Genomic DNA, 25277 nt, shown 5'->3' with positions numbered 1-25277 from the left:
AGGGCTCGCTTACTTCCTCCGCCGCCTCCCCCAATACAACCTGACAGATCCCATACACCCCCCAGGCGGTCCCCCATGTTCAACTTCAACCATTTCTCCTCCACCCCACTCCCAGCCACTACAAAATCATTCAGCTCCCAGCTAGAGTGTGAGAAGCTTCTGGCTTCCACTTCCCTACAGATTTCCTCATGTGTGAATATAGATGCAAAACACTCCCTCAGCCCGTCATCCACCTCAGCAGGCCCATCAACAATCAAACCATCAATATCAAGGGGGCCCAATCTGATTCATCCACTTCCCTCCAGAGTCTACATAATCAAACAAGTCCTTGCTGCCCTTGTCTGCATCCCTTGACAAAGACCCCCCACAATCCCCATTCGCCCGCCCAACCCTCACCGTAACCCGATCACAGACCAGCCCATATCTACCATACTTGAAAATTTATATGAATCCCACGCACCCCTCCTCTCCGCCACAAGTCTCACCAGTTTATCTGCCATCTATTCAGGCCTAAACTTTGAACAGTATATATCTTAGTTGGAACAAAAAGCCTAGTAGCCTCCAAGATTACCTCCTTCAATGCTTCCCACCCAGAACTCGCTATTGGCAACATCATCATGGGGTCCAACTGTACAGAATGCAAAAACTGTCCCAGACCACTGCAGTGACCTTTACAAAAGCAAAAACCCCTCCCCTCATCCCTGATGGCAGTTACATCTTTAAGCAATTACCATCAGGGGTAAAGACCAGATTGTGTTGACCACATCAGTACAATGTGGCCACCGCCATCCAGCGGCTCCTCCATCTGCAACTCGTTAATGCACGAAGAATCAATGCTGACAATCATATCAAGAGCATTCTTGATATGATTATCAGCATATAATACTCCCTCTAGTTGCCTCCCGAACACGCTGCTGCAGAAAACAATCATCCAATAAATCCACATAAGCCCCGCTAGTGTGCGAGCGACCAACCCACAAGCTCCAGTCAATAACTAGGAAGCCAAAATCCCCACCACAAGACAATCTTATTTACTGCCGCACTCTATTTCTCTGTATAGTTTTCCATTGTACTCATCAGAGTCAATAGGCCTGTAACACACTCCCAGTCTCAATTCCGCTCTCCCAGTGCATATGTCACACCAAACTGACTCAACATTGTGCTGCCCACCTCCATAGATTTTATGTGTTTCTTAACCAACATCATGACCCCTTCTCCCTTTCTATCCTTTCTGTACTCCCCAAATTCCAACTCTAAATTCCCTCTCTCTGTGTGACACCACGTCTGTGATATCCCAACAACATTCACCTTCGATGCCCCCACCAGCACTGCAAACTCAACAAATTCATTCACTACACTCCCCGCACCGGCATATATGCAAGTACGCATGCACCCATTCTTACTCCCAGTTATCACAACACAGACCATGTACCCACTTGTTCCATGATAACCCCCAGCAGTCCTGGAAATCCCCAGCACCCCGCTCTCCATGCCGCCGCTCATTACAACAGCAGTCGAAGAATCACCCTCAACCCCGCCTGCCGTCAATGTTAATCCACCAGTCTGTGAATCCCTTCAAGCCAGCAGTCCCTCGACCCACTCAACACCGCCTCGATAGCATCAGTAAATATCCTTGCACCCTTCCTTTCTTTCTTCTTTATCATTGGGATTCATAACTACTATTATTGACAAAAAGGAAAGACTGCTATGTTTGCTTTCTATGAATGTTTTAGCTGCTGAAAACATGAAACCTAATAAATTGAAACAACATCTTGAAAGTGTACATGCAGAATACATTTACGAGATGAGAATTTTCCAGAGAAAATTATATGCTTTTAATGAGAAAAAATAAAAAAATAACTTTTTTTTCAAAAACAATGTCTGTGACGCAAAAAGGATTGTTTGCATTGTATAAGGGTTGGTTACAGAATCACTAAGTGTGAAAAACCTCATTCGACAGATAAAAACATTGGTACTTTTGAATGATAGAGCGACATACAGTGTTACTCGTAGGAATCCATTCGTTGGTTTGGAACGGCAGGTAAACAAGACTCTATAAGGTTGGTTGAAGGCTAAAAAGATTTCTAAAGATGTTTATTGGACATTGATGCAACAGGATCCAATTACCTAGGTTCTATGGCCTTATAAAGATTCGTAAGGTGGGGGTTCACTTAGGCCGACTGTGTCATTTATAGGCAGTCCTACATATGCTTTGTCCAGGTTCTCAGCCAGACTAATTTCTCCTATTGTTGGATGTTCCGATTTTACCATCAGGGATAGTGGAGACTTCATGCGATTTGTAAGGGATCAGACTATAGAAGGGGGCAAAGCCATGGTATCATTCGATGTGATATCCTTCGTTCACATGCATTCCTATTGACCATGGGGTGCAATGTGCATGTATGGCATTAGAGAAGGATAACACCCTAAGCAATAGCATAGAGAACATTTGTAGTGCGGTGGAGCTCTGTCTCTCAAGTACCACCATGGTGTTTCAAACCACAATGTACAAGCAGGTTCACGGCGCAGCAATGGGTTCCGCTATTAGTGCTGTCATAGCAAATTTAGCTATGGAGGAGCTCGAAGCCAGGATTCTTGATGGATCTGTTCTCCCCATGCGTGCATGGAAACGATACATTTACAATTATTCGGAGGGGGAGAAAGGATGAGGTGCTTAGTTTCCTCAATAGCTTCTCCCTGTTTATTCAGTTTATCTCGAAGGTAGAAGTAGTTTCTCTGATGTGTTGGTACATAGGAAAGGGTGAAAACCAGTGTATATAGGAAACCCATGTGCTGGGCCAATATACGCATTACAATACGGCACAAACCAACCATCATAAGAACAGTGTTATTAGGGCATTGTTGGATAGGGCTGGGTCCCATTGCAACACCTCTTGAGGATAGAAAAGAAGAAATTAAATGTGTCACAGCAGATCTCAGAAAATGCGGCTACCCACAGAGGATCATAGATAAATATATCTGCGAAGCGGAGCACGGACGAAGAGAACCATTTACACCAGTTGCCACCTCATACATTCCCTACTATTCAGGCCTAACTGAGCATATAGTTCAGGTATTGCGTGATTGCCAGACAAGCTGTGTGCAGATGCCAGGGCGGAGATTGCACACAGTTGTGTCAGAGGTCACCCCATACCAAGGGAATGAGGTCCTTGACAAGTGGGGTCATGTATGAGATAAGGTACCCGGATTGTGGGGAATGTTATATTGGTGAAACGTCGGTTTAAAGATCATCTGGGGGAGCATATGAATGTGATAAAGACCACAGATTATGGGAAGTCTGCTGTGGCAGAACATTTTTGGGAGGAGCATCATCAAATCTTCCCAGACGAAGCTGTTATCGTCGACGGGCACGTAGATTTTGGGACCGCAAATGGCTCAAGAGCTTGCAGATTTACTCCTCTGAGAGCAATGCCATTAATAGAGACTGAGGAATCCGCATTCATACCCTCTTCAAGGCGGTTTTTCATCACGTGCTGTCCAGGTGCATGGGACGATTGCTGGAGAGTCCAATGGAATCTCAGGTTTGCGTAAACTTTGAAGAGACTTCTCTCTTTAGAAACTGGGTCCTGGGAGACCCAGGGGAGCAGCAGTGAAGGAGAAATGTCGAGAGGTGTCGTCAGTGCAGTTTTTGAACGCAGTGCGCAAAACATGTCGTGATAAGTATTTTCTTTGTGGTGTAGTGCTGTGCCATTGCAAAGAAGAAGGCCACCGCCCAACTCAACTTACTCACAAACAAGGAATGTGAGTAAATGATAACGAACAGAAAATATTCATGTTAATTCTTACCTATAAGGAACAATGATTTCTTCCTAAGAATATACATTTCTTCTTAATGTTTTATGCCTAGTATATCTTGTGTCACTTAGCATTTTTGTAACTTAATAGATATGCCAAATGAATTGATACTATCAGTAATGCATTTTCTATGTACTCAGGTAAAGCAATAATGATTGCTACTTATTTGTAACTCCTATAATATGGGCAAAAGCGAGTGACCACCATAACTAATTACTATGTTGTCTTATTCTCATAAATATCATATATGTTCATGTCTTTGATCTGTTTAATCTTGTTGGATGGAAAGTGTGATGTATGATTGTTTTTTTAAGCTGTTATAATAAATGTTAAATGTTTTAAGCTGCTACAAGAAATGATTGTCCATCTCTCTGCTACCACTTCATTTACACCAGAGGAAAAACCAGTTTTAGAATCAAGAAAGGTTTTTGTGGCATTAGAGATTTTAAGCTAATTTGCATAACTGAAGTCTCTAATGTAAACACAATGCTAATCCAAATCGCAATATTTATTGGTAGGGCGATTCCCCTACTTTTAAATATTTAGGATATACAAGATTATTGTCCTATTTTACCACTAGATGGATACATTAAGCTAGACGAAAGTTTAGAACATATTAAAGGGTCAATGGTGCCTAAAAGAACCATAAGTACACTGATGGTGAAAAATATTAGGAGCACCTGAATTCCCTCTCTTCATATAGCAACACAGAATCCCAGAAGTACCTCCGTAACACCTACTTAAGGTTAACAAACACTTTAAAGTTAACTGAATAACGTTATATACATAATAATGTATCCTGGACATTTGTTATTTTTTGTATATTCTAAAATTGCCTTTAGCTCTTCCTGGGAAAAGGGAGGTTCTATTTCTGCACTGTAATTCTAATTATTGTAACAAATTCCTTGTTGGTCAAAAGTAACAGCATGATCATCTACAGGTTGTTTGTTTTGTTATTTGGTTTTTAGGATTGTTTGTTTGTTATTTGGTTTTTAGGAGCATTAGCAACTAAGGCCATATTGCTCCAGGATATGCGGTGGTCATTCCCCGACCTATCAGCATCCTCCGTATTTGGTGGTGACAGGCTCGAACCTTATTGTAGTAGGGAAAATAAATATCAATTGTTGATTCCCACATAGAAGAACTAAGGAGGATGGGCAGAGGGTGTGGTTTATTCAGAACTGAGAGAGTTGTTGATGCAAGAAAATCTTGTAAAATCTGGCCATTTTGAGTACCAGCACAGTCCTCAGTCAGGCAGTGCCACAGTCTGGATTGGCAATTGGCATCCATTGCCACCAGATTGCTCTGGTCTGGTAGAGACAAAAGAATATTTTTCAGGTAGCAAATGCTGGGAGTGATGTCTTCCATGGGCCTGCAGTAAAGCAAGATCAGGTGAAGGTGCCAGAGTGATTGCTGATGTAAGCACAAGATAAAGAAAGGACATTGAGTATAGTGTTCATTATCAAGTGGCACTGAGGGTCACTTCCTCATGACAGAACAGAAGGGGGGAGGGGGTTATGCTCTTACGTAATAAGCATATTAAATCTAAGACGGTGCATCCAATTGATATGGATGGCCAGTGCAATATTGAGTCAGGTTGGTGTGACATAAGCAGTAGGAAACCAAAAATGAGAGTAGGAGTGCATTAGTAATTGCATTAGTAGGAGTGCATAAGTAATTGTGATGGGTATAACAAACCAGTACACAGAAAAAAAGAATGTGCCAGTAAATTAAAAAGTCTTATAATAGCAGATTTTAACTTTCCAGATATTGACTGGAACTTGTAGATTGGTCACTTCTGCACTAGCAAGACGTTTGTGGATTTATTGGATGACTGTTTTCTCAGCAGCATGTTCAAGAGGCAAACCAGAGGGAGTAATACCCTTGATCTGATTATCAACAATGATTCTTCAGCATTAAGATTTGGCAGATAAAAGAACTACTAGGTGGCAGTGATCACAATGTATTGATGTGGGATTTACTTAAAGATGTAACTATCATCCATCAAGGGTTTTTGCTTTCATAAAGGTGATAAAAGTACAATGGTCTCAGACAGTTTTTAAATTATATACAATGGGATCAACTGATTATGTTACCAGAATTCTAACTGGGAAGAATTCTGGAAATAATGATAGAAGCTATTAGGCTTTTCATACCAACTAAGAAATACTGTTCAAGGCCTTAGCCTTGAACAGTATTTCTAAATGGATGTCAGATGAACAAATAAGACTTGTGACAGAGAAGAAAACATGGGATGCACATAAATTATCAGGTGATACAGAAGCATATGAAAGATAAACTAGTCAGTAATCATTTCACAATGGAAGTTTAGGCAAGCTAAGAGATTATGAGGTCTTTGGAAAGGAATGCAAAGAAAAACAGCAGTAATACTAGAAGGAAGAATCACATTCATTGATGTATTAGTAACTTGATATTGATGGTTAACCTCTGATATGATTTATGACCCTGCTGAGGTTGTTTGACAAACTGAATAGGTATTTTGCATCTATATTCACACATGAGAAATTATTAAGGGAAGGAAATGCCAGACTTTTATCAAAGTCTAACAGGGAACTAAATGATATAATAACTGAGAGGAAAGGAGAAGAAAAAATGGTGAATCTAAAAATGAAAACAGGAACTGGGGTGAATGAAATCCATTCAATTATATTAAAGGAGACAGCAAGGGAGGTAAACAAATCAATATTCATAATAATAAGAGTATCTTTGGATTCAGGGGAAGTTCCTGAAGATCAGGGATGGACAAATGCAGCCTGAATTCACAAGGTGGAAGTGGGATCAAAGACTGACACGAGTAATTATGCAACTGTTAGTTTAGTTTCCATTAAGTTAAAACCTGTTAGCTTGACTTCTGTTTGTTAGAGGGGAAAATAATGGGGTCTGATTAGAGAAGAAAGCAGGACTATTTGGACAGGAATGCAGTTATATTTCAATCACATTGTGGATTTTTTAATGAATTATCTTGTCTGATCAATTTGATTGGATATAACAGAAACAAAGGAACTGGATGCAAAAAATAATTTTTAAAGCATATACTTGGATTTCAAGAAAAGCCTTTGGTACTGTTGCACATAAAAGACTGCTATACAAATTGGGGCAGTGTGGCTTTAAGGGCAAGGTAGTGTTATGAATAAAGGAATGGTTGAGTAGGAGAGAGAGAGAGAGAGAGAGAGAGAGAGAGAGAGAGAGAGAGAGAGAGAGAGAGAGAGAGAGAGAGAGAGAGAGAGCGAGAGCGAGAGCGAGAGAGAGAGAGTGGTTATCAATGGACACTGCTCTTCGTGGACTAATGTTATCAGTGGAGTTCATCAGAGCTCTGTGCTGGGCACATTGTTACTTTCTGTATTTATATATGATATTGATGAAGGTAAATCAGGCTTAATGTCAAGTTTGTAGATGATAAAGATGCTGGCAGGTGGTTAATGACAGTAATCAAGTAAACAAAATGTAGAAAAATTAGAGAGATGGGAGGAGAAATGGTAATTAAAGTTTAAGATTGATAAATGCAAAATACTGAGCAGTGGAGCCAGGTTGCTGGTACAGCTCATGGGGTTTTGTCAATGACATATAGGAATTTTGCTAGCAGGATTATGGAGGTGATTATCTCATTGCACAAGGCAATTGTCAGGCCACATCTGAAGTACTGCATACAGGTCTGTTGGCCTCATTATAGGGAGAATGGTGAACTGCAGGAACGTGTGAAGAAAAGGGCAACAAGATTAGTTTGGGGAACAAAGCAGTGTTCTTACTGAGAAAATATTCAGTTCTGCAAACTGCAGCATCTGGAGACAAGGCAAGGAGATCTGACTAAGGTATTTGAGGCTAGGAATGGATCGAGTAAGCACAATGCTAATGGCATTCTTCCTCTTGCTCAGACTACACACAATGGGGCATAAATTCAAATTGAAGAGGAATCGCTGATTGTTGGAACAAACTTGCATCTGTTGTTGTGGAAGTGGATAGTTTGAATAAATTCAAGGAAGAACTAGAAAAACTATTGGATGGGATGGGAAGGTGATACTAGATTTTTTTGGCTGATGCTGTATAAGGCTGCTTTCTTGCATCATTTGCCACCACTACTTAAAACTTTCATTTATTTCTTTTTTATGGCCAATGTTTCTCTATTAACAAAACAGATTGAAAATCAAATCAATAATAAAGAAATACTAAATTTCACACTAATGTCATTTTAATAGCTATTTTTATTTTCAAATATATATTGCTTTAGTGGACATTTATCACCAACATGCCCAGTAAAGGGTTAACAGAACTTTTAGTTATTTTTGCTAATGATAAATAATAAAAAGAAATATAAGTATTTTAAGCACAATACTATTAGCAACTTCCATTTTCAAGTTTATAAAATTGTCAAGTGAGGAATAAATCAAATTAACATTAGTAGAGCCAAATGATGCAAGAAAGCAAACTTATACAGCATCAGCCAAAACTTCCATCCAATTAATTTACACATGTGCATGTAAAAAAACATGTTTATTAAATAAAATAAACAATAATATCAGAAACAGGAAACCAATTTACATAATAATTCAAACAAAGCTAATGCATCTAACCTACTGTAAAATACCATAGAAATAGCATCAATCACCTGATGAGAACTGAAATTGTGTAAACAAGGTGGAAGACAAAAACAGTAACACCACCATGTGTGTTACTGTGTAAATTTATTTGTGTAAAAAATCACTCGTGTAAGCCTGCATATATTTAGAAAGAAATAAAGGGTGTAACAACTAATAATTCCAAACCAGCAATAAATATTTTACTGATGGACCTATTTTACAAATGCCGTCACTGTTGGGTTAAAGGAAATGCTGTTTAAAAGGAATAACATTTTCTCTTTTTCAAAAAATTATAATTATTCTGGAAACCTTCTGAATGTTCTTCATAAATTTCCACAAAAACATAATATACTTACCAGATTCAGAATTTCCACAGCTCACAAGAGATGCTATCACATAAAATCCTGTTTCTCTAACAAATCTATTTGTGTGTTTCAAAGTTTCAAACAAAAGATCCAGTAAACACTGATCTATCCAAAAATGAAAATGAATTCCACATCCATTTATCATTGCTTCCAAAGCTCTGTAAAAAAAATAATAAATAACAATAATAAAAAAATAAGTTTTTGCTGAATTATTTTTCAGTTTTAGAAAATGGTATGTATTTTTAGGCACATTCACACATACATATAAGGGCAGAGGGAATAATGGAAACAGCTATGATAAGAGACACGGGTATACACTAATACTGTGTTGGGCCACATCCTTTTCTTTTAAAATACAGTGGATTCCGGTTATTTGGGCCACCGGTTAATCGGGGCAGCCATTTATTTGGGGCAAATATTAAAAAACAGAAACCAATCGAGAAAATAGCCAGGGTTTACTTTGCTTAACTGGGACAGCATGCCGTTTAATTGGGACAGGAGACTGCAGCACTGGAGATTACCCTACGATTGTCGAAATTCTGGAGGTCACAACCATAAAACAATTAGCAGTCACCTGTTTATTGGGCTTTTCTGTTAGTGAAATCTATCATAAATGGACAGTAAACTTGATCATACTGAATTTGCGATAATACCGCCAGCTCGAATTCTGTGGGTTATTATGGTGAAATGTGTTTACACTTCCATGAAATCTTCAATCATATAAATAAATTAATTTTCAGATCTTCTCTTTATTCCTATTTTTAAATCGTAACTTGTTACTCCGTTTCCACTTGCGCATATTGTATCGCTTGCAATTTGTGTGTGCCGTGTTCTTTGTTATTGATTGCTAAGAATGAGCACATGGTTACCTAAATGAGAGAAAGTATTTAAAGTTTTGAATACCAATTTTAAAAGCAGTCGTGCAAAAGGTCTCCCAGAATTAAAAATCGCAATTCATAATACAAATTATATATATACAGGGTGTCTCAAAAATATTGGTACAAACATTTAGGGGAGGTTTTGTTTTGTTTTGTTTTTTGGTTTTTAGGAGCATTAGCAACTAAGGCCATATTGCTCCACGAATGTGCAGTAGCCATTCCCTGACCCTTCCGCATCCTCCGTATTTGGTGGTGACAGGCTCGAACCCCGGTCTAATCAAGAAGCGTGTGCTACGCACTGCTGCTCCTTCCCACCTGGCTACGGAGGCACCGTTTAGGGGAGGTAGGTAACGTCTAAAGGAATGTGAATCGCATAGATTTGTGTGTGCCGTGTGTTCTTTGTTATTGATTGCTTATCTTTTTACTGTTTTAAATTTCAATCCCCACCCACAAATGTCAGTGAACAGAACTGCCAACTAGTTATATTCTTCAGATTTTCACTTATCATTTAATTTTTTAATTGGTAAGGTAATAAAGGCTAAATTTGTGCTTAATATATCTTTACTTTTATAGCCTGTGGATAATATTCCTCCTATTTTCACTAATTAGAATTCCTGTTTAATAGAATTAAAATTCAATTCACAAATGTGATCACAATGACCGGCGTTTACTGCACATCGTATAGTGAACCGTACTTTACTATGTTGAGTTCATCGTAACGTGATTTGATTGTACAGTGAACCAATTGTAAAGGGGGGGGGTACATTGTATTTTTAGCTATTTATGTGAAACTTCGGATAATTGGGGCAGCCGCTTAATCAGGCCAAAATGCACTAGTCCTGATGTGTCCCAAATAACCGGAATGGACCGTAGCTTGTATTATACAAATAAAGAAGAGATTCAATATGTTGTTGTTATTTGGTTTTTAGGAGAATTAGCAACTAAGGCTATACTGCCCCGAGGATATGCGGTGGTCATTCCCTGACCTTTCCGCACCTTCCGTATTTGGCGGTCATGGGCTCGAACCCGATCTAATCAAGAAGCGTCTGTTACGCACTGCTGCTCCTGCCCTGGCAGCAATTCACATGCACAGGATCTGCCAAAATTCCATCTTTATGAAGTTCTCACTGAATTGCTAAGACTTACATTAGGTCCTGCAGTTATTTTGAGGGCAGTAGTTTTTTTTTATAAAAAGGTATTAGATCCTACAGTATTTAGTACCGTGCTTGGGTTGGAGGTTGAGAAGACAAAAGAAGATATTTGTTGACATTGGACTTGAACTGTTTTGAAGAGTGGGAATTATAGAAACTAATTCAGAAAAACATTTCCCATGGAAGTATCTGTACAAAAGGCATGCAGCAGAAACAGTACGTCTATGAGACAGCGAGTGGAGAGACTCTGTTAGGGATGAATCATTAATTAACCGCACTGCCCTCTTCTGAATGAAATCTAGAAGCCTGAGAGAGGTTTTGGGGGCACAGCCCCAGATGTGGGAACAATATTCCATTTTAAGACGAATCTGCGATTTGTACAGAGAGAACAGCTGCTTGGAAGAAAAGTAACGCAGAGAACGAAAGAGAAAACCAAGTTTTTTTAGATGCAGAGGAAGCAATATTTGCAATGTGCTTGTGCCAAGAGAGATTAAAAGTCAGGGTAATCCCCAAAAGAGACATATCATCTTGCCTAGAAATCAGAGTGTCACCAAAGATAAGCATAGGAGTAGAAGAATACTTTTTGCAAGATATAAGACAAGACTGAGTTTTAGAAGGATTGATATCAACTAAGTTGTCTTTGCCCCACTGGAGATCAGTATTTAAAGGAATTGGTAGCGGATATTCAAGAAGTTGAAGCTGATTGAGCAGGGCAAGGTTTCTCAAAAATCAAAAGTGGTATGCAACGTGCAATCATCAACAAAACTATGGATAGGATTTCCAGTCAATGGAAGAAGGTCATTAATATACAAGGGGAGAAGAGTGGGGGAAAAAATTGAACCTTGGGGGACACCAGTATTAGTGGAGAAGTTAGAAGACAGAGAGCCATCTACCATCACCCTCAGTCAGTGATCAGAGAGAAAACGGGAAAACCAATTACAAAAAACAGTAGGCAAACCATAAGATGGAAGCTTGTTTAGAAGACCTTTATGCCAAACATGAGATGATTTTGTTTCACCGAACTTTTCTATTGAATTCGTCCATAAATGGGTAACATAAGCCAGAATATTACCAGTGGATCGGCACTGACAGAATCATTCTGGCGATCATTGATCAGACAGAAGGTTTCTAGGTAGTTTAAGAGTTGGCAGTTAATTGATTTCTCCATTGATTTAGAAAGAGTAAAAGTAATTGCAATGGGACGATAATTGGGGGGGGGGGAAGGATTTGCTGTACTTTTTAGGAACTGGCTGGATATGAGCAAATTTCCAAGCAGAAGGAAAACACCTTTGGAATAAGAAAGTGAAAAAAGGCGGAAGAGCAGGAGTAAATCAGAAGCACAGGTTTTGAGAACAAGTGGAGAAATACCATCATGACGTGGAGCTTTCTTAGCATCAAGATTTGTCAAATCCCTTCTGACATCCTTTTGACAGAAGACCACAGGAGGCATTGAATGGAGCATGTTGGGAATGGTGGGAGGTGTTTTACCAAGATCATTAATACATGAGTTGGAAGAAAAATGGGATGCTAGCACATCAGCTTTATCCTTGGCTGAAGTGAAAACAGAACCATCAGGTTTTGACAGAGGTGGGCAAAAGTTGCGGCCAATAGCTTTGGCAAGAGACCAGAATGCTCGGTTACCATAAGGGCAAGAAGCAAGTTTTCTACATTTAGCCTGTTCAAAATCTAGTTTGAACTGATTAATAACTGCTCTACAATTGTTGTGAGCTTTGATGTGGACAGAAAATGAAGAATAGGAAACAAGCCAATTACGATATGCAACATTCCTCTTGAACAGCCTTAGCACATTCATTGGAAAACCAAGGTTCAGATAAAGGACGAGATGTTAAAGTGGAGTGTGACATAGATTCCATCCCTACAAGAATAATTTCACTGACACGATCTGAGGAAACGTTGACATCAGAAATTTTGAAACAGTAATCTCACCAAGGAAATGAAGAAAAGAAATCTTGCAGGTCATCCCATTTTGCTTTATTGTATTGCCAAACAACACAAGGTTGGGAATAGCCATGAGATAACGGCTTCATTGGGATAGAAACAATCACCAAGTTGTGATCTGAGATGCCTAATAATCACTTCGACCGTGTACTTAGAAAGGGTGTTTGTGAGAAAAAGATGTTGGCTGTATGGTTAGGACTGTCCAGGATTCTTGTAGGTAAATGAATAATCTTTGCAAGGTCAGTAGTAATTGCAAAAGCCTCAGCATCTCAACCAGCTGGGTTGGCGTGACTACAAAACGGAAGCCAGCTGAAGTTGTGAACATTAAAATCACCAAGGAAAATTACCTCACTGTTAGGAAAGTTGGACTGGAAAAAGTCAAGTTGCAAAGAGAGGAAGTCGAAGAGCTCCAAATGCTTAGTGGAGATGGGAAAACGGTAGAGACAACAGATGAATTTGACAGAATGAGGTAGAGAGATTTTAAGTCAGAGAAGATAGAAAAGAGGAGATTCCAAATTACGAAGACTCTAACAGGGAATATTGGAACGGATATATGCACAAGTACCACCTTTGAGGCGAAAGGAATCATACAGCGAATAATTTGGGCAACTGAGATGAGTAGTAGTTGAATCAACCGATAATTGAGATTCTGTCAGAAAAAGTACATGGGGTTTGGCAGACTGCAAGTGGAAATGGATGTTGTTGAGATTAGAATTGAGACCACATATATTTGTGAAATGAACTAGGATGTGTTTGGGAGGTTTAGATCTTTTCACAGATAAGCTTCGTTCGACAATTCATATTGTATTCAATAGTAAGAAAAAGGGGGGTTGCTGTTGTTATTTGGTTTTTACGAGCATTAGCAACTAAGGCTATATTGCTCCGGTGCGGTGGTCATTCCCTGACCTTTCCGCATGCTCCGTATTTGGTGGTGACGGGCTCGAATCCCGGTCTAATCAAGAAGCGTGTGCTACGCACTGCTGCTCCTTCCCACCTGGCTACGGAGGCGCCTCAGAAAAAGAAAAAGGGGGGTGACATGCCATACGAAGTAATGAAATTTTTGGATATGGTGTACACATGCTAAGAATATACCCAGATCCTTGACATAACGTGGCCTCGACAATGCTCCCACCTTACACACTACTTGGACTCCCTCCAGTCACTATCTGGCAGAGTAGAGGTAGCAAGATTATACACTAGCTGATCCGGAAGCCTCCTAGAGAGTTACCAATAGGTTCAGTCCGGTGTACTAACTAGCGGCCGGCCTGCGAACACCATTTTAGAGCTGTACCCTCGAAATGTAAGGAATATTGAATCTCGCCACGACGTTCATCATAACCTCAAAAGTCAATCATACTGCATGATGGAAGAGATAGGGAAGGTTGACCGGAACTTAGCTCTAGAGACTAAACATGGGTTCCACCACTTCAAGCCTCCAATAAGCAAAGCAGTGGTATCGCACCGGTTGATGAGAGTCATCTACCACCTGGTATTGCCTGGTAATAGGGAGGAGCGGCATTCCTTCATGTGGTGTGGGTGCTACACCTGGGTCGTCACCCACAGTGTGCTTTTGCATGGGGGTTATACCCAGGATTACTAACAGTCCTACCATCGTGAAGTGCATGCAGAGGATTTGGCTGTCACAGACTGTCTGGACTTTGCCGAAACTGGGCCACTTGACTTGAGTGTCAACCGAATATCAGTTCCATCAGTGTTTTAGACTCCCAGGTAGCAAGTACTGCTTGTCTGGCATATCTGAGAGAATGTCTCTGACAACTTCAAGGACTAAATAGTTGTATGTTTTTGGGCTACAATCCCTCTTCATGTCCAGCAGTTTCTTTCAATCAGCTTTGATTTTCTTCCCTAATTTGTCCCATCAGATTTTGTTTTTCTATACTTTCTGAATGCAGACATCAATTTTAATAGTTTCTCTGGATATAAAAAGGAAAAAAAAAAAAAAAAAAAATCAGGGGTTTTTATTCAATGATGTCCCTGTTAAACATATACCAGCAATTTGATCTCTTTAGAATTCAGACAGGTTGGTTATTTTCGTTGTGTAGTTTTTATATCATTTTTAAATAATCAGCTTTCTTTACAGTACTACCTGTAAGGAAAAAAATCAAAAATCAAAAAAAAAAAAAAACCTCACTGCATGTTCACAAATATATCATACAGCCATTACAGAAACTACTACTTTCACATTACGTGTATCCATTATTTTTTCCATATACTTATTTCTGTGTGTATGGAAAATTACGTAATTTTCGCAATATTACATAAAAGTCGAGTATTACGTAAGCTCCCCAGCTTACGTAATACTCGACTTAAAGAAATTCGACTTTGCATAAGTTTTTGCTGACCGATGCAAACTTAAAAAAAATCATGGAAATGTATTTTGCATCCGTAGGAATAAATGGAGGTATCGTGAAAATATTGTAATGTGAACCCAACAACAATTGTTTTTTTTTTGGTAGTTCGTTCTAAGATCTCGGAAGTTGAAATTTTTCGCTATATAACTAAGCTATTTATCTCTCTAAAAGGTCATTTTTATAATGGAAATTGCACTACATTTTCATCATTATCATGTGTTCTGTTATAAGAATCAATTTTGAACGTTGTTTGGTTTTTTTTTTTTTTTTTTTTTAGGAGCATTAGCAACTAAGGCCATATTGCTCCGGAATATGCGGTGGTCATTCCCTGACCTTTCCGCATCCTCTATATTTGGTGGTGACGGGCTCGAACCCCGGTCTAATCAAGAAGCGTGTGGTACGCACTGCTGCTCCTTCCCACCTGGCTACGGAGGCGCAATTTTGAACGCCTTTGTGATATTTTTCTAAAACACATTCCTGGAGGTCACTACCCTAAAACAATAAAAACAATTTACACTTTCCGATTTATTGGGCTTTTCTGTTAGTGCAATCTACTATAAAGTAAACTCAATCTTATTGTATTTGAGATAATACCTATAACTGTTGTCGTCGTTATTTGGTTTTTAGGAGCATTAGCAACTAAGGCCATATTGCTCCGGGGATATGCGGTAGTCATTCCCTGACCTTTCCGCATCCTCAGTATTTGGTGGTCATGGGCTCGAACCCCAGTCTTATCAAGAAGCGTGTGACATGCACTGCTGCTCCTGCCCACCTGGCTACAGAGGTGCCTTACCCATAACTGGAATTCTGTAGGTTTTTACGTTACGGTATTATGGTGATATGAGTTCCCTTTCACTGAAATCTTCAATCATATAAAAAACATAAATAAATTTTCAAAATCTTCTCTTCTGATCATTCTTATTTACTTATTACAATGGTGAAGGGAAAGAAAACAAAAGAAAGTGCAATGCTGGCAGTGCTGGGAAACGAAACAATTTTTTTTTAGAAATGAACATGATTAATTAAGATGTACGAAGCAGGATAAAGTTTGGCATCCATTGCATGGAATTAGGTCTCACTGCTTCAACAGCGAATACTACTTTAAAGGACAGTGCACATATAAAAGAACATGTTAAAGGATCAACGCATTTAAGATCAACAGTGATCAAAAAACAGCATTTGGGTGCTATATCAAAGATGGAAAAGCTATTAATAATATGGATGGAAAATCAGATTCAGAAGAAAGTGTCCCTAAGTCCAATGGTCAATCAAGCAAAAGCAATAAGTATTTATGAAGATATTAAGGATAAATACAGCGAACCCCAAGCCAAGTTCGTGACAAGCAATGAGTGGTTTAATAGGTTCAAGAATCACACCGGTTTCCAAAACAGTAATGTATGTGGTGAAGTCGACAGTGCCATTTCTGCAGCTGCAAAGAATTTTGTGATATGTTGGAAAAAACTCCGTCTAAATCTCCACAGCGGCTTGCTTATCAGCTGGAGAGTTAATTCTGGCAACAATGCTCGAAAGGTAAAACTTGCTGATGTTGTCTGCCTCCTCTCTCTCCAAAGGAAATATATCGAAGAATAGTTCTCTTTGATATGCAACAAGATGTTGATAAGGATGAACTAAAGAGTCAGTTGTGGAAAGAGAACTTAAAATCAGTGAAAAGAAGTTTCAAGAAAGTGTTGAAATTTTGACTGTAAATAGGAATAAGAAAACTCAGTTAAAATAATTGGATAGTGCAGATTACAGAGGAAATGTGGAGTTAATTACGTGATAGGACTCATTTGTTTGCTTGATGGTCATCCTGTAAGTTTAAAGAAATATATTCAATAACGCAATGCTATAAATGCCTTGATTTTGGCCATGTTGCCAAGTACTGTAAGAGGAAGATGTTGTGTGGCCACTGTGCAAAATCTGGTCATACATTTAAGGACTGTAATGATCAAAATAAGGAACGAGTTTGTATTAATTGCAAGAAAAAGGATGTTGTAGCTGTGCATGTGGCGGTGGATAGGAGCTGTCCACAGTACAATAAGGCATTAGAAAATTACAAAAAGAGAATTAATTATGGGTAGTTATACAAAAATATTACAGATAAATGCGCAACGAGCAAAAGCCATTGCTGCTCAGATATATTATGTAATGGAAAAGGATGTTGCGATTGCCTTGCTGCAGGAGCCATGCTCTGTAAATGGTGAAATTAGAGGATATCCTCAAAAATATCGTATCATATCTGAAGGTGGTAATCCAAAGACTGCGATTATAATAAGGGATAAGTTGGTTGTTACAAACATTGTGTCATTATGCCAGGAAAACTGGTTGTGTTGTGAAATTATAGGCAACTTTGGAAGAGTGTATTTAGCAATTGTTTATTGTCCACCTACAGAAGATATAGAAATATATGTTAATTATTTGGAGAGATTATGCAGGGTTGTTGGATCGTGCAGTTTGGTGGTTGTGGCAGATTCTAATTCTAAATCTCCACTATGGGGTAGTGATGTATCTGATGAAAGAGGAGTATTACTAGAGGAATTCATTGCTGCTTCTCAATTGGAGATAGTGAATGTGGCTGGACATCTGCCTACCTATTCATCAATACATGGGCAGTCATATATAGATATAACTCTTGCAACATATTCTGTGATACGTAATATTAGAAATTGGAAGGGTCAAGAAAACTGTAGTACAAGTGACCATAATGGCATCTCCTTTGCAATAGAAAATTGTAATAATACAAGAGGATATTGTGATATTGATATATTTAGAGTAAAAAGTGCGATGTGGTCAAGATTTGACAATGAATTTAGGAATAGTGTTTCGTTAAATGAATGGAATGATTTAACATCAGAACAATTTGTGAATAAGTTAAATGAATTTATACAGAGATCAGGTAAAAAGAGTATGAAGACTACGAAATCTGTTAATTATCCTGTGTTTTGGTGGACTGAAGAATTAGGTTGGAAAAGAAAAGAAATGTTTAAGAAGAGGCATCAGTTTCAAAGATTAAGAAGATTTGGTGATTCGGATTTATGTGAGACTGTGAGAGAACAATATAGAAGTTTAAGGCGTGACTTTGTTTGTGCTGTCTGCAAAAGCAAGGTAATTAAATGGAGGGAGTATGTGGGAGAGCAAGGATCAAGGGACCCTTGGAATTCAGTATTTAAAATTTTAAATAATAAAAAGCACTTAGGAAAAATATCTTATACAATAGGAAGTGATGATAATGAAACACTGACTTGGAAAGATTCTGTGAATGGGATCTTAGGGGAACTCTTCCCGGGATAATGATGATCAGGAAAGTATACTGCAAAGACAAATGAACTCAGAAAATGATAGATATAATTCGAATGAAGAGGATGAGCCTTTTCCGATTTTGGAGGTTAGTAACGCAGTAGACCATGCAAAGGATGGCAAATCGCCGGGTCTGGACAAAATAGAGGTAGAGGTGTTTAAGAGAACATTCAGGATGTTTCCTGAATTGTATGTAAAATTATATAATAAATGTTTAGATAAAGGGGGCTTTCCTACCAGTATGGAAAATTGCACAAATAATATTATTGATTAAAAGCACGGATAGAATGCTAAATGAAACCGGGACATACCGTCCCATTGCTCTCCTTTCTGTTCTGGCAAAAACATATGAACAGTTATGTATGAACTGTATAATGATTAGATATGAAAATAAATGTCTAGCATCTAAAAATCAGTATGGGTTTATAAAAGGTTGCTCTACTGAAGATGCAGCATATAGACTGGTTCAGATGGTGGGAGACAGTGATGAGCGATATGTCCTTGATATATTTGTCAATTTTAAAGGTGCTTTCGACCGTCTCTGGTGGTAGGGCATTATGAATAGGATAGGCAAGACAGAGTGTTCCAATAAGTTATATTCTGTTTTTAGGAATTACTTTGTGAATCATGAAGTTGTAGTAAGAACAAAATATACTGAGTTTAAGAAGAATGTATATAGAGGTTGTCCACAAGACTCGGTGGTTGGTCCCTTTGCATGAAACATTGTGTTTGATGAATATTTAAATTTGGAATCGGTTGGTGTTGATAAAATTGCATATGCTGATGACCTTGTCTTAATAGTAAAAGGGAATGCAAGATCTCAAATAGAAACGTTGGCTGAAATTGCTTTAAATACACTCCAGGATTGGACTCTGAAGTATGGACTGCAAATATCAAGAGAAAACAACAGTGCAAATGCTATTAAAAGGTAAACTTAGTATGAACCATGCCACTACAGTGAGGCTTCTGGGTGAGTCGGTTTGATATGTAAAGGTAACCAAGTATTTGGGTTTAAAGTTAGAAGAGCAACTATTTTTCACTGAACATGTTAAGTATTTAAAGGAAAAAGTGAGGGCATTCTATGCGAAGTTGCGGAGGGTGATAAGAGCTGATTGGGGAATAAAAGGCCAAGCTATAAATATTTTATATGAATGCCTATTTATCCCAATTGTAACATATGCCTCTTCAGCTTGGGTGCATAGAGTGTCAACTCTTCTGGTTCAAAAACATTTAAGTCAGACTCAAAGATTCGTGTTATTGTCTATAACTAGAGCATGTCGAACCATCTCTACAGAGGCCTTACAGGTGGTCTCAGGAAGGGTCCCTGTCTGGTATGAAGTTTTGTTGTCTGGCATGATATATTTTACAAAAAGGAATATCAGAAAAACTAATATGGATATAATATCTTGCCCAGATATAAATCGAGATTACACTGCTATGGATGTGAAATATGAAAAGAAAAGGATATTGAATGAAATAAAAGAGAAATGGCAAGTGCAGTGGAATGAAACAGATAAAAGAAGGGAAACTTATGAGTTTATACCAAGAGTGGATATAATTGATAGCAAAAGGAAACCCTGGCTACAATTTGGGATGCATGTGGCATTTCTTTTGACGGGACACGGACTTGTCTTGAGACTTTGTCAGTTGGGGGTGAGGAATGGTGGGTTTGCACTTGTGGTGAATTGGAAACATCTACGCATATGATGTTAGATTGTTGTTGTTGTTTGGTTTTTAGGGGCATCAGCAACTAAGGCCATATTGCTCTGGGAATATGCGGTGGTCATTCCCTGACCTTTCCGCATCTTCCGTATTTGGTGGTGACGGGCTCGAACCCCGGTCTAATCAAGAAGCATGTGCTACGCACTGCTGCTCCTTCCCACCTGGCTACGGAGGCGCCCATGTTAGATTGTGCAGGGTATACTGATTTGAGACATGAATTGGAGGTTTCTATGGGAAATCTTGGAAGGGGGAACCTTGTGGATCCTATTCACAGATAAACGGTTATTTTCCTATTTCAATAATTATGTGGCCGCGGTTTTTAAAAGAAGAGGGCATCTACAGCTAGATAGTAGAGCCACGCCTCATAGCGGTAGGGGCGGTAACTCTTGACCTTAAGATCATGGAAGCAATTTTATATTAGATCTTTCTTTCAAGATGCTAAAGTATTATAAATTTTTATATTTTGAGTTGAGTTAAAATTTATTATATTGTGTTATAAGTTGAATTCTAAAGACTATGATATAAGAACCCAATTAGTCTAAAACCAAGAATAGGCTTCAGCCTGGGAAATGGATAGCTGACTGGAGGTTTACTGTGTACCTCCTCTCTCTCCTTTTGTAATTTTATATACTTTTGTAATTTTTCCTGCACATGAGATAAAAAAAATTATGGCCTTTAGTTGCTAATGCTCCTAAAAACCAAATAACAAACAAACAAACATTTCAGGAACTCTACCAGAAACAATCCTCAAACCATACATGAGCTGTTTTTTAAGAACAGAAAGAAAAAAGAATAAATCAAATTACTATTATGTTAAAATTAATATTACATATACCAAACTTCTACTAGAAAATTACTGTATGCAATTTATGCAAAGTACGTTATATATATATATATATATATATATATATATATACCAAGTGATTTTAAAATAAGTTACACTATTCGGGAGACCCTAGTGTCAAAATGGTTAGAGATAGCGCTGGGAAAATTGGTGGGTATGTCATTTAGGGTATGGGGAAGCGATTTGTAGAAGTAAAAAAAATAGTTCAAATTTCTGCCACCAGGGGGAGAAATTGGCACTGTAAAAATGAGATGGAATATTTAACTTAGGATTAGATTTTAAAATCGGAACTTAGAAATCTACAGATATTGTTTTCCTTCACTTGAGTGATTCACTATGTGTTTTCCTTCACTTGAGATGACATTCTGAAAACTTAGGACTGCGTGTGAAACAGTTTCACATTTTCATCTCATTGGGGATGTTGGCTACATGCCGTTTAATGCTTGCTTTCAAATCGACAAGCGTCTATATGCCGCCACGGTAAACTCTATCTTTCAGGTATCCCCCATAGCTAGAAATCACAGGATTGAGATCTGCTGATCAGGCTGGCCACAGCTGCGGAAAGTCTCTAGAAATGATGTGATCATTTCCGAATGTTGAACAGAGCAGTTCCTTCACTTGTCGACCAACGTGGGGAGGGGCACCATCTTGCCTGAACACTATGGTCTCCAAGCATTGCCTTTCTTCCAGAGTGGGAATAATGTGATCTCTTAGAAGAGTGCAGTACTGTGCACTAGTTACAGTACACCTTACGGGGCCATGACGTGTAGATTCCTCAAAGAAAAATTGTCCGATTATAAACAGTCTGCTGTGAATCTACACCATACTGTAATGTATGGACTTTGTAGTGGTCTTTTATGAGCAGCAGATGGATGAGAAGTTCCCCATATTCAGCAGTTTTGTGCATTTACAGCCCAATGAAGAGTGAAATGTGCCTCATCAGACAAGAAGATCATTCGAGCCCATGTATCCTCGAGTTCCATACGAGCAAGAAATCGTAGAGCAAAGTCTATTCATTGTTGCTGATCACAAGACTTTAGTTTTTGCACTACATGAATCTTGTGTGGTAACCAGTGTAATATTATTCGAAGCACTTTACATACAGTAGACCAAGGAAGGTTCGAGCCCCTTGACACACCTCTGGCACTACTGACTGGTAGTGTTTCACATTCTGACCTGGAGGCCATTGCAACCGCCACTTCATCCACTACCTCCGTTCTGATACATAGACATCCCCTTCCTGGAATTACACTTAACTCCCTGGTCGCTTCAAAATTCTTTATTAGTTTTCGAAGTCCCACTGATGTCAAAGGTCCTTTATGCAAACCTTTAAGTTTCCAATGAAATAAAAGGCTTCCCGACTTTTTCTTCATTACGGTATTACCTACAGTTAAATACCTTTAAATTGTTTGTTTGTTTGTTTGTTTGTTTATTTGGTTTTTAGGAGCATTAGCAACTAAGGCCATACTGCTCCGGGGATATGCAGTGGTCATTCCCTGACCTTTCCGCATCCTCCGTATTTGGTGATCACAGGCTCGAACCCTGGTCTAATCAAGAAGCGTGTGCTATGCACTGCTGCTCCTGCCCACCTGGCTACGGAGGCACCCCTTTAAATTGTAGGTAATACCTCAATCAAACAACCAATTCCATGAATCATGATTTGTGTATTCGTGGACAGCCTCACAACTTCATGGAATGTTTTGATGAATCATAAAAAAGGTACTTTGTACTTCACATATTTTGCCTATGGAAATATCATGAAGCAGGTTGAAGAAGCCCCAAGAACATCAGTCAGTATGGGAGTCCATGTTAAGGCAATTGTCTCTGATATGTAGCGGAGCAATATGGCCTTAGTTGCTAATGCTCCTAAAAAACCAAACAACAACAAAAACAACTGATATGTAATTCACCGTAAATATCAACTAAATTAATGATTTACGAGTACACAATTTTCCCCCAAACAGATGTTACGATGACTTCAACTCAAAATAAGTGTCCTGATTAAGTAAAAGACATACTGCAAAACAAATGGTATATTACACCAAATTTTGAAAAGGAACTCAATTTGATAAAGAACTAATCACTGTATACCAAAATTGGTATTTGATATACATTTTCATTAGAGCAAAGGTTATGAATTAATTGTATAAATAATTGAAGCTTTCTTTATATATTTATCATCAAATAATTAAGATGCTTAAATATTTTTAATAACAGATAATTTTCTGTCAACAAAAATTCATCTTGCAACTGAAGTTGAAGTAAATATTAATGGTACTTACTTCATACTTGTTTCTAGACATTTCCATCCTGCAGTATCATGAAAAATCTGGGCAGCATTTGCTTTTCCACTCTAAAGTAAATGAACTCTTTATCATAAGGAGTAGAAAATTTACAGTAATAACTTTGAACACATATTCAGGTTACAATTTATTAAGATCACCAATCGCCAACTTATTATGAAGTACAATCATTAACTCCACAATAACAATTTGCTTCAGTGTGAATTTATTTAAAATGATACTAAGAAAGGGTCATATATGACATGCAACCATAATGTATCCAAATTAGTCCCACATGAGAGTTTGCTGTATAAAAAGTTATGATGTTATGTTATGATGTATACAGGGCAGACAGAAAAAGCAGACATATACATCATAGTAAACCCGACAGAAAGGAATAAAAACACAAAACCAATATAATACAAAAATAAATAAAAAACAGTAAAATGCAAAATTACGCTAAAATTAAAACCAGTTGATACCAGTTAAAGCAAAAATGAAAGATAGCAAACAGTCCTACATGAATTTTAACAAAAAGGGATAATATCAGGACAAAAGAAAATAGTCTGGAAATGACAACTTGCTGACGAACCAAAGGAAGCAAAAGCAACAAGACTGTAACGGAGACCAAAGAAGTTAGCTGAAAGTTCCCAACGAATTTATAACCACTGAAGTAACCCCGTGTGGGGTGGGGGGAAGGTGTAAATTAGTCAGAGTGAACCATACCCGCATGACGGAGAAGTTGGCAATTAAACAAATGAATCTAGACTAACAAAGTAGTGCTGAAAAGACTCTAAACTTTTCTTTAGAAGAAAAAAGGAGTAACAGCAGAAAAATAGCATCTTGAATATTGCTTTCGGTCAGCCTAATCGTTCACGAGATATTTTTCTCCCCTCCACTCGGAGTTACTTCAGTTTTTAAAAATTCACTGGGAGCTTTCAGCTAACTTCTTTTGTCTCTGTTACAGCCTTGTTGCTTTCGCTTCCTTTGGTTCGTCAGTAAGTTTTTATTTCCAGACTATTTTCTTTCGTCCCGAAATAACACTTTTTTTTGTAAAAATTCACATAGGACTGTTTGCTGTCTTTCATTTTTTCTTTAACTAGTATCAATTGGTTTTAATTTTAGTGTAATTTTGCATTTTACTTTTTTTTTTATATTTATTTTAGTATTATATTGGTTTTGTTTTTATTTCTTTTCTGTCTGGTCGGCTATGATGTATATGCCTGCTCACTTTTTCTGTCTGCCATGTATACATCATAACAGAAACGGAGACCTTGCTATGCATCCTTTGATTTTGGCTGCCGGCCCTTGATGACATAGTTAATCTTGGGACATACAGCATTAAGTACCATTTACATATTTTCTTTTAATTTAATTATATTAATCAGTTATGTGATGTGCCTTTATTTTTCAGGCTTTTTAAATTTTTCATTTTTGTCACACTTGTCAGGTCAGCACCCATACATTTATCTAATCTATTTGCTTATATATTTCATTATGGTTGTTGGGCATTTCTGCTATTACTAGAAGTGTCCTGGATCCATAATCCATTCTAAGATATTATTATTATTTTTTTCGTTTTTTTTTTAGACATTCTGTAGTAATCACTACAACCTGTTAATATTAATTATATATATATATAGTTTACAACTGTGTATACAGTGTATAAATAATGTCCATCTTGTATGAGTGTAAATAGTGCACGTAAAAAAAGTAAACAGATTGTGGTTTTTGATATATAGTGAGTTTTATGCATGCAATTTATATTTTATGGAGCTGTGAAAAATAGTGTTATGTTCAGCGTATGTATATTTGGTATACACCGGTGAGGCAAAACATTATGACCACCTACCTAATATTATGTTGGTCCTCCACGTGCAGCCAAAACAGCTCGTACTCGTTGAGGAATGGACGCTACAAGATTTCTAAATGTGTCTTGCGGTATCTGATACCAACATTTAAACAGTTAATCCTTTAACTCCTCTAAGGTCCGTGGTTG

The 25277-nt window shown here is 38.1% G+C and overlaps 1 protein-coding gene across 1 annotated transcript in view; it reads right to left on the bottom strand.

Moving 5' to 3' along the window:
• LOC150084658 (uncharacterized) overlaps positions 1–25277 on the bottom strand; it is a 350037-nt gene that overhangs the window by 284802 nt on the left and 39958 nt on the right. The window contains exons 3-4 of the mRNA XM_090375393.1: positions 23279–23349; positions 8768–8934 (exon numbers count right to left, since the gene is read on the bottom strand). Of these exons, the coding sequence (XP_090231519.1) occupies positions 8768–8934; positions 23279–23349 (238 nt within the window). The remainder of the gene's footprint in view (positions 1–8767; positions 8935–23278; positions 23350–25277) is intronic.

This window comes from Mastigoproctus giganteus, chromosome 6 (assembly GCF_048544385.1).
Source record: "Mastigoproctus giganteus isolate SK-2022 chromosome 6, ASM4854438v1, whole genome shotgun sequence".
NCBI classification, from domain to species: Eukaryota; Metazoa; Arthropoda; class Arachnida; order Uropygi; family Thelyphonidae; genus Mastigoproctus; species Mastigoproctus giganteus.
The sequence above is the reverse complement of the archived record's forward strand: the minus strand, read 5'-3'. Positions and strand labels throughout refer to the sequence as shown.